Genomic DNA, 10,203 nt, shown 5'->3' with positions numbered 1-10,203 from the left:
GTGTGTGTGTGTGTGTGTGTGTGTGTGTGTGTGTGTGTGTGTGTGTGTGTGTGCGCGCGCGCGCGCGTTTACACTGAGAGACGGAGTCAGACAGGCAGCTAGCCACATGAATGCCTGTTCTTTCAGGGGCACAGGCGGCTGTCTGAAGAAAAACAGACAGCTTTTGTATGAATCCCTGTCTTTTCTCATTTAAAGCAAATTAGAGTTCATTGGTGAAGAGAAATACAAGTGTGCCCTTCATTCTGGGGGGCATCAAAACCTGCTGCTTCTCGTCCTGTCTATGGCATTTTAGTATAATTGCAGTCATTACGTTAGTGTTCCCTTGTTTTGTCTTGAGTGATGACTACTGATCAGATTGTGAAAATTATAGAGCGTAAGACTTTCTCCACATGATTTGTAAATACAAATTTCATAATTCTTTGTGATTAAGTGTTAGTTACACATCTGTGCATGTATTGTGTAAAGAAGAGCAGATATTTACTTTGTTGTGTTTTACCGATATTTAAAGGTGTATTGCTGATATATTTTTTCACACATAGCTCTTGAATTAACTGCAGTGTTTGAATTGCAATTTTCCAATAAAACCTTGTTTGTTTGCATTTAGGTTACAAATATGGTGAGTATTTTGTTTTCTGCTTGTGACACCGTGTCTGCTTCAGTTAGGACCTGCCTTGCCCTTCAGCTTCTAGTTTTGCATTTCCGCTCCTGCCACAGTAACACAACACCGGCTGGCAGTGTTCATTGGTGTCCGTGTGTCATCATGCTACGAGCATACTGTAGCTTGACTCTGCTCCGTCAGCATGTACTGCCAGCATGCTTACCTGTAGCTTCTGCCACCAGTGAGTCTGCATGGGTTTGCCAGTGTGTATGGGTGCAGTCTGCTGCAGTATGAGACGTTTAGCATTATTTGATGAAAACACTTCGGCCAAAGTATCGGAAAGTATGTAGTATGTAATACAGGTTTTCCCTGTATTTCACAATAAAATCCCTATAATTTCAAAAAACTCTTTTACAAAGATTAAACAAAAGGAACTGACTAGAGTTGTGAAAAAAACAACAAACAACAAAAAAAAAAACTATTAACCAAGTGGGATTTGTGTCCTTCAGTTTTAGTTGAAAAATTCTTTGTGTTTAGACGTGATGTGTTTTGACATGCACACAAATGCAGCCTTGATGGAAAGCACTTCTGAATGAGTTTTTAAAAAACTAGATTAGTCAACAGGCAAACTTTCATTTAAGTGCATACCACTGCTAGCTACGGTATATTGGAATTCAGTCAGCACATAACTTTAAAAAAATAATGAAATAAAGCCTGCATGTAGCATAGAAATGCCAGTGCTGCTTCTTTTAACCTGCTTGCTTTTCGCTGTTGTGAGAGAGGTCAGCCGTGCTTTCAGTGTGTTGTTTAGAGTCTCGTTTGTGCTACCTCTGCAACACACCCCTCCTCTCCCTTCTGTGCGAGTGCTAAGCCTTTTGTGACTGCTGTTAAAGGACCAAGCCGTGAAGGACAAAGCCCTCCAGAGCATGGCCTCCATGTCCTCGGCTCAGATCGTCTCTGCCACGGCTATTCACAACAAGCTCGGCCTGCCAGGCATCCCTCGCCCAGCCTTCCCTGGAGCAGGGGTAAGAGCCTTGCCGGCACCCCGCTATTGATCCATCCTGTCCAGCTTCACCCAGGGCACCGATAGGGCCCACCACACCAAAAACCCAGGCCAAATCACATTACACACCACAGCTTTGCACAACTGCCCCTATCAGATAAGCACATGATCAAAAGGAGTGGTAGTCAAGATAACTACATACACTGAACATGGAGCTCAGAGCCATTCTGATCTTGTCACTAACAGCTGCTCACAATTGGATGTTCTTTGTTGCTTGTTCTTTCTTGTCTATTTATACATCTAATTCTGTAGTTATGGCAGGGTATGATTTCGGCTGGTCAGCCAGGATCATCGCAAGAGTAAGTTTTAAACCTTGAACCAACTTTTTCAGGAAATAAATAAATGCTCTTTAAACAAAAAGGAAACCATTTTTTGCCTAATGACTGTTGGTTTTTTTGTTCCAGTATTAAGCCTTTCACCCAGCAACCCTATCCCATCCAGCCAGCAGTCACGACAGCAATTTCAAGTGAGACTTTACCTAATTATAAAACATGCAACATTCAAAGATGAACTTTGTAACTTGTTTTTCAAATGTCTTTTCAGATATCTCGACCCTAAGTTCTTAATCCAATAAAAATGTAATATCTGTGGTACACTGTCATTATTTCTGTTTTGAAATATTTTGAAATATCTTTTAAATTCACCACAGAATTTTTTTTTTTGTCTATAAAAAAAGTTAAATTGGGAGATGTCTCCTTAGAGATGAATGAAATATTATAGAGCATGCATTTCCTTCCAAATCAAGCACGTCAGATTTCTGTGAATCTGCACTAAGATATTAAATTAATTTTCTTGTCATAAACAAACCTGATGAAATGAGGTTAATGTGAACTAGTGTTTCAGAAAGAACATGCACATGCTCTGCTGGGAAAACAACCAGCAGAACAGATGAATATTTTGTTGTTCTGGTGTTTCTGCAGGTTTCGAGCCCACAGCAGCTCCAGCACCCACGGCGCCAGCATGGCAGGGCCGCTCCATCGGTACATCTAAACTCAGACTGGTGGAGTTCTCTGCCTTCCTAGAGCAGCAGAGAGACCCAGACTCTGTGAGTGAAAGCATTATACCAAAGCATGAAATTTCACTATCTCTTGGTGTTCATTCCCACCTCTTATCACCCAGTCCTTTCCTCTATGAATACACTGGGACATTTTCCCAGGCAGAGAGTCAGCTGAGAAGAGGCCAAAACAAGCTGAGAGGGGCAAAAGGCTGGCTTGATGCAAGGCACGGAGACCTGCAGAAATAATGAATGAATGCATATTAATCAGTTCCTTGTATGTTTTGATTTCTTTAACAATATGTTTGTTTTTCATTTTAGTGAATAGTCTTTTGCATTGATAACACAGGAACAGCCTTTAATCTTAAATGCAACTTGAGGCTTAAAAATATTGCATTTGCACTCGGGGCTGTGTGCCGGAGACGCCATTCTGTGAGCTTTTACACTGAAGTGCAGCAGAGTTTCAGACGGTCACAAAGAGGGCAACAAACCTTTGAAAACAAAATGTTTTTTCTGTGATTCGCTGCTCCTCTTTCATCTACTTTTGGCTCTCCATCACAGGTTTGAGGTTTAACTGGCCCTAATTTTTATTCACATTGTCAAACCAAATTCAGATATTTTCATTTAAAAGTTTAAAAAATTGACCAAATCAAATAGGGAAGAAATGACCAAAGCACTTTTGTTTTGTATTATCATTTTAACTTGGCTGAGGTAGAAACATTTTTAGATTTTCATGTGAGGAAAGGTGGTAAGATTGTCTACGAAAAATGTTTTTGTTTAGAAAATACATCATTTTGCACAGTTGCTCAATCATAATTTGTGGCTGAAGCAGCTTTGTTTAATACAAATGAGGGGATCAGTTTATTTTGAGGGTTAGTGAAACATAAATGTTATTTCCTCATTTGTATATCATAAAACAGGAAAGTTGCTCAAAACTATTTCGAGTGACTAATAAAAAAGCGATGTTGCAGAGAGTTGTTTCTCATCCCAGTGCATTATCAGTCTAATCCTGGCTACCACTTGCTTATTGCGGTGATTACTTCAGGACTGGCACATCAGATCTGGCTTATTTTGCTTCAGTAAACTCTTCTGTGCTGATGACTTTGTGAATATTGATACGCGCTCCTTTTGCATGGGTTTTTTCGCACGCTATTATTGAGTTCACGCTGCAAAACAAAAGAATCCGGCTTTAAATAGTTTCATCTTTTTTATTTTTTAATACAAGTTTCCATCTGTATTCATTTTTCATTTTACTCTTGCAGTACAACAAACACCTGTTTGTGCACATCGGGCAGACGAATCATTCCTACAGTGACGCCCTGCTGGAGTCGGTGGACATTCGTCAGATCTACGATAAATTTCCAGAAAAGAAAGGCGGACTGAAGGATCTGTATGCAAAAGGCCCCCAGAATTCCTTCTTCCTTATAAAATTCTGGGTGAGTGTAATTTATAAGCAATGCTGATGAGAAGATGAGTATCTGATAAAAAAAAATGCTTTGTTGCAGCTTGATTAGGCTCTCCATACATAAGTATTAATTTCACTGTAACCTTTTGCGCATTGTGAAAAATTTGATCAAACAATCCTGTTTAGTAACAGTGTGTTCTGCTTCGTGCTTAGTGATTGGGTGTAATCAGTCTACACAGAGAAGATTGCTCTCAATGTTTGCAGAATGCACTCTGCTATATTTGGACTTGCATAGCAGGAGAGCTTTTGATCAAAGCACCCACTAATTCAGTGTAATATCTCCAAACAATGGAGTGACCTGGTTGTGCTCCTAATGGCTGTTTAAACATTGCATGCATTTCCTCCCTGATGCAAAATGCTAACTAGCGGCAGCAAACAAAGTAGGGCCGTATGCACTTGGACCAAGTCCCCTCAAATTCCTTTTGAAGTGACCGACAAATTTAAATTTCAAATGAAAGGCAGAATCTGCACAATAATGAATGTATAACTGCTTTGCTTAATGAAGGAGGAGAATGTTGTAGGAGGACGTCTCCCTTTTTTGTGTCCGTAATGAACAGGATGTTCAGGGCACAGAGAGGCTGCCCTCCAGGAGCAGACCCGCTCAACCTTGTAAATCAGTCTTTTAACGTAACTTCATTTAATCCTCTTTAGAATCTTTCTTCCAATATGGGCACATTAACATGCTTATTCAGATGTGGCCGGGATCTTCTCATTTTTTATGCGATATGCACGGCTGGGCTCAGCAGCCCTGATCAGACAGATGTTTGCCGTTTCAGAAAGCTACATGACCGACTGTGCACATCTTACAGTATAAAATGATGTCAAAATGTTTGAATTAATATCTGAACACCATCATAATATTTCTAGTAATGGTTAAAGAGATGTTTTTATTCAAGTGTCAAATACAGAGTGGCGTGGTGGTGCCGTTGGGGAAGCACTGTTGCCTCACAACACAAAGGTCCTGAGTTTGAATCCATTGGCCAGCTGTGTAGAGTGTGCATGTTCTCTTTGGGTAATCCAGCCTCTCCCCACAGTCCAAAGACATGCGTGTTGCGTTAATTAATTAATCTAAATTGGCTCCATGTGCGAATGGTTGCCCCCCCCCCCCCCAAAGACCCTGAATTGGAAAATCATAAGGAAATGGATGGATGTAAAGATAAACCTATGGATAAAAATCATCTGTGTCTCTTATGAGATATTTATCAGCAGCTGGTAAACATATTCAATCGTCTTGTAACAAAAAAGCTAAATACTTCTTTCAGCAGTTGGTAGAGACCAAAAATGGAGCTAAAAGCACAAATGTTGGACCCCTCTTCTCATTTTCTCGTGTGTGCAGTCAGGGTAAGAGGGAAGAAGAAAAGACGAGGCACTTAACAAAATGAGACATTCTGGTTTCTGGGCAGTCGATTGAATGTGCATGTTGAGAATGCACAATGGAGAAAAACACGAAGAGCTTTCTGCTTCTCTCTAACTCCTGGAAGTGGTGTATGTAAAAAAAAAAAAAAAAAAAAGTAATTATTGAATTGTAATCCACTTTTTTACTGCTTAAGAAGAGCAGTTATAGTTTAAATCCAGATAACTTAACATATTTAAAATGTATTATTATATTTTTTTATTGTTGTTATTATTTTAATTTAATTTTCCCAGTGATGCAAGTAGTTTTTATTTCATTCACCTCTGAATAGTTCTTCCATTTCTTATGTCCATGTCGTCCTGGAGTACAGCGCTCTTTATTTTGTCACTGAAGCGCTCCAAACACGTACTTTATTATCTTTAGTTCTAAATGGTAACCTATTTAGAATTGGTATGTGTTTGGCATGCTCACATGAGTCCTTGAACCACATCTCTAATACAGTTAATAATTTCACAGAAATGCCAAAACTGGCTTTAAGATTACTTGGGAACATGGTCATCTTTAAAGTGGCATTTTTCAATTTCATATGCACCATCTTGGCTTTTAATCCTTTAAAATGAAAAAGGTATTGGTAAAAAAAAATGTTTTTAAAATCTTATAGGTGTGTTTTATTTTTATTTTAATAGTATTTAGAGATCCAGTATTTTTAAACTACTAAACTTTCCATTTTGGTATTAAAATGTCATTAAATGGCACAATTCTTTAAGGGTGTGGATGCATTAAATATTTTAATGTTTGTTCCTTTTCCCTATTGATTTTGATCGGGGCACAAACACAGTTGCCTTCTTCTAAATGTTGCTTCTTTAATCTTATGAAAAAGCAGCAACCCTTTGGACTTTCTGTCAGTACAAGTATTCTTCCAAGCCTTTCATTTCAGTAGAAAACACATTTAAAACTGTTCATCTCTTTTCTTTTAAATGACTTGTACAAAAAGACATTGTAACAAAAAGAAAATGTTCTCTGAAGCTCAGTGTTTGTTGTTTTTCTTTGCCTCAGGCTGACTTAAACTGCAACATTCAAGATGATACCGGATCTTTCTATGGCGTCACCAGTCAGTATGAGAGTCCAGAGAACATGACCATCACATGTTCGACAAAAGTTTGCTCCTTTGGCAAGCAGGTTGTGGAGAAAGTCGAGGTATGAACTAAAATGAGAAGCAGGACTTTTTTACTGTACCTCCTGGGGTTTGTTTGTGTGTTTTACATTTCTTATGTGCGCTGCTTGTTCTTCTTTCCCCTCAGACTGAATATGCACGCTTTGAAAATGGACGTTTTGTCTACCGGATAAGTCGATCCCCCATGTGTGAATACATGATCAACTTCATCCATAAGCTAAAACATCTGCCGGAGAAGTATATGATGAACAGTGTGCTGGAGAACTTCACTATCTTATTGGTAATCACCTCACTGACCTGAGTGGGCGACGTCCCTCTCTGGGAGTGTTTTTCTCGCTGCTGTCAGGATGTGCTGGTGGCTCCAGCTGGCTTTAAAAAAAATCTGAGTGGGGGCGGTGGGGGGACTTCACTGGGCCTTGAGATGTGTTCCTCTGCCTGGATTCACATTCCTCTCATTCCACAGGGGATGAAACACAGTGTGAGGACCCTCATTATCTGCAGGGGAAAGGGAGGATAAGAGAGGGCAGGAAACCCTGTTATTGGCATCACATGGGGTCTTAAAGTGTCATTCACCACTGCAGAGAAAGCACCCAGGCCAAGGGGTGGGCAAGCAGCCCCCCTCCCCCAAAACACCCATCTTAGTGTGTTAATCATTAAATAAACTCATGAGTCATGTCAGACTTAATACATGATTATTTTTAAAAGTGCGGCGGTTCTTTTAAGACATATAAGTAGCACAAGACTGGAAGAAGGATCCGAAAATATGTTTCACAGATTGATATAATTTTCTAAGCACATTTGTCTCTTCTGCTTCTTGCTGAATCCTAATGTTGTGTTTTCATTTCTCAGATTTTTCCATTGTGCCCAGTATGAATACAAAGTAACCCTAATAGAGGGAAAATGGTAGCTGCAGCAAATTTTGTGTATTTCTCCCTAAAACATAGGGTTAGTTGGTTTCTTGTTCCATTTTGGCCTGTGCAGAACAAGGGATGGCTCAACACTATGCTCAGGTTTTACTGAAACATGATGTTTCAATTTATGCTACTAGATATTATTAAATTCTGCTCTGCACATTTTCCCCCTTAAATAACATGTTTATATTCAAAGATTAGTTGATATCAGGAATCAAGGTCCAAGAGTTTGGTGTATAAAGTATGCCTGTGCACAAAAGACGTGCATAAATGAATTCCCTTTCATAAGCTGGTATTTAAAGAATGTAGCGTATGTGCTGAGGCATCCAAAGTTCCCTCCATTTCAACGCCAGTTGTAGAAAGTTTTCTGTACAGTAAGATGGAAATGGAAAAACGTGAGAGACATCATGAAACATTACTTGTTAGTCAATTTCTGTCAGAATTTTTCAACTCTGCTTTAATGTTTTGTTTTTTGTTTTTTTTTTGATGATGATAAAGACGAGGATGCTCTGAAATCACTCTCTCTATATTTGATTGGACCCACCTGTAGGTTTGGTGATTCGACACATTTACCTCCTTATGCAAAGCCTATGTAGTGTCATGCCATTTATTTCCATGCAGAATTGCATTCGTCCTTCCAGGTCTTGTACTGATGACGGAAGAATTGGTTCTCTGTGAAAAGTCTCCTCCCAGTATGTGCACAAAGATTCTCAACGGGTTCGAGGTCTGGGCTCTGTGGCGGTCCGATCCATGTGTGAAAATCATGTCTAATGTTCCCTGAACCACTTTGTTCACAATTTGAGCCCGATGTTATTGTTATCTTGGAATGTGACCTTTCCAACTGGGAAGTGGTTTTAAACATACAGTAGCTGTGAAGTCTACTGTTGATTTATATTTTTTTTTAATCATTTCATGTCACCAAACATGTAAATGATCTCTGATCATTCAAGATATTTTTTTCCAGCCACATTTCCTCCTCAGAGATGATTGTTCCCCACTGTTGCCCTTCCAGGTTTTAATCGTGCTTATACTAAATTTAAGAAGTAACAGCAATCTCCTCAGTGGTTTTGCTTGATTCAGCTCAGTCATTCGACCCTTCTGAAAGGCAGTAACATCTTTTTGCTGATCACTTAATATCTTTTCCAGTATGATTGTTTAAGAAGTGAGAAGCTGTTCACTGCATCAGACTTAAATAATCTGCTCCCAGCTGAAACATATTAATCACTGCAGTAATTATCCAATGGATACTTTGAAGGCTTTTTTTTTGCATTCGTTGGCTTGACAAAACCTAAAACTATAATCGGAGATGAAGTTGGTTCCATGCATCATATGACTTTTCAACCCAAAATGATTCCTATGAGTTACAGTGAGACATTAACAGATGATGATCCTGATAAAATGGCGATAAAAATCTATAAATAACAGTAAAATCCAGCACAGCTGCCAATGAGACAAAAAAAATGAACGCTGCTAAAATCATTCATCTTGGGATTTAGCATAGAGAGCGGTAGAATAAACATTTTAATTCGAGTTGATTATTTTTGTTGCTGAGTGTGCGCTCTCAGTGATGCTGTTTATTTGTAAGGTGACAGCTTCACATTAGAGCTCTGAAACTTCAGACTGGATCAAATTAAAGACGAAAGGTTACTTTGGGAAAAAACAAAACAAAAACACAACTCACTTTCCCACAGCCTAACAAACAGGAGTTAACAAGTTGTATATATAAAACACATTCCCTTGATAGAGAGTCTAAATTGCACTTAAAACCTGTAAATAAAAGAGTAAAAAATGTGGCTCTCCTGGCCAATTTTAAACTGGTACCGAACATTTAACCGTGCGCGCACACACAGCTTCAGAACTCTAACAATGCATGCGTCTGTCTTTTCGCTCAGTTTCCCGTCCACGTCTTCAAACTCAGTAACCATCCTTTGCTGCATCCATTTCTCTGTTTATTTCCCGCTGTGCTGCGCTTCTCCTCTAAAGTAAGTGCTCTCTCTTGCAGGTGGTGACAAACAGGGACACCCAGGAGACGTTGCTATGTATGGCGTGCGTGTTTGAAGTTTCGAACAGTGAGCACGGCGCGCAGCATCACATCTACAGACTGGTGAAGGAATGAATCCGCTTGGAGCTCCTCCTTTTCATAGACTTACCAACCTCAAAACAAAAGTGGCAGTGCCTCTACACGAAAGTCATACCTACAACGCTCTTTGGTCAAGGTATCGGGTGGAGTCGTTGTTATAAATCTGTTTTAATATAAGTGTTTGTTATTTGACTGCAGCTGTGAATTGCGGTACAGTTGTTTTAATGTTTGAATATGGGAATTTTAAATATGTTGGTCTCTGTCGGGTATAAATGTGGCCATCCTTAAAGAGTTTCCTGGATGTGTTTGGTAAATGAAAATGTGTGTGTCGTTTTTTTCTGCTTTGTTAATGTAGACTAAGGAAAAAAAAAAAGACAAAAGGACACGGGCCTTTTTTTGTTTTTCTATCAGCGGCATGGTTGCGGTCTGTGTAATATGTTTGAGGCTGTTTTGTATGTCTGTACTTCATGATTTGTGAGCATACATACTGTAGATACGCAGACATGAAAACACACACAGCTGTTAAACTTTCCAAAGAAACAGAACAACACTATACGTGTAGTG

The 10,203-nt window shown here is 39.3% G+C and overlaps 1 protein-coding gene across 7 annotated transcripts in view; it reads left to right on the top strand.

The window, feature by feature from the left end:
- The window catches only part of tead1b (TEA domain family member 1b), a 48,612-nt gene extending 38,640 nt beyond the window's left edge, over positions 1 to 9,972 (top strand). For 3 of the 7 annotated variants that reach the window (XM_005741566.1, XM_005741567.1, XM_005741564.1), the window contains 9 exons: positions 605 to 616; positions 1,492 to 1,623; positions 1,914 to 1,960; positions 2,066 to 2,127; positions 2,582 to 2,706; positions 3,918 to 4,091; positions 6,531 to 6,671; positions 6,776 to 6,928; positions 9,562 to 9,972. In XM_005741566.1, coding sequence (XP_005741623.1) covers positions 605 to 616; positions 1,492 to 1,623; positions 1,914 to 1,960; positions 2,066 to 2,127; positions 2,582 to 2,706; positions 3,918 to 4,091; positions 6,531 to 6,671; positions 6,776 to 6,928; positions 9,562 to 9,675 — 960 coding nt within the window. In that variant the 3' untranslated portion in view covers positions 9,676 to 9,972. The remainder of the gene's footprint in view (positions 1 to 604; positions 617 to 1,491; positions 1,624 to 1,913; positions 1,961 to 2,065; positions 2,128 to 2,581; positions 2,707 to 3,917; positions 4,092 to 6,530; positions 6,672 to 6,775; positions 6,929 to 9,561) is intronic. The other 4 variants (XM_005741568.1, XM_005741565.1, XM_005741570.1 and 1 more) reach the window with 2 other exon arrangements.
- Positions 9,973 to 10,203: the final 231 nt, after the last annotated feature.

This window comes from Pundamilia nyererei, unplaced genomic scaffold, assembly GCF_000239375.1.
Source record: "Pundamilia nyererei isolate P.nyererei 1_Seehausen unplaced genomic scaffold, PunNye1.0 scaffold00112, whole genome shotgun sequence".
Classification (NCBI taxonomy): domain Eukaryota; kingdom Metazoa; phylum Chordata; class Actinopteri; order Cichliformes; family Cichlidae; genus Pundamilia; species Pundamilia nyererei.
The sequence above is the reverse complement of the archived record's forward strand: the minus strand, read 5'-3'. Positions and strand labels throughout refer to the sequence as shown.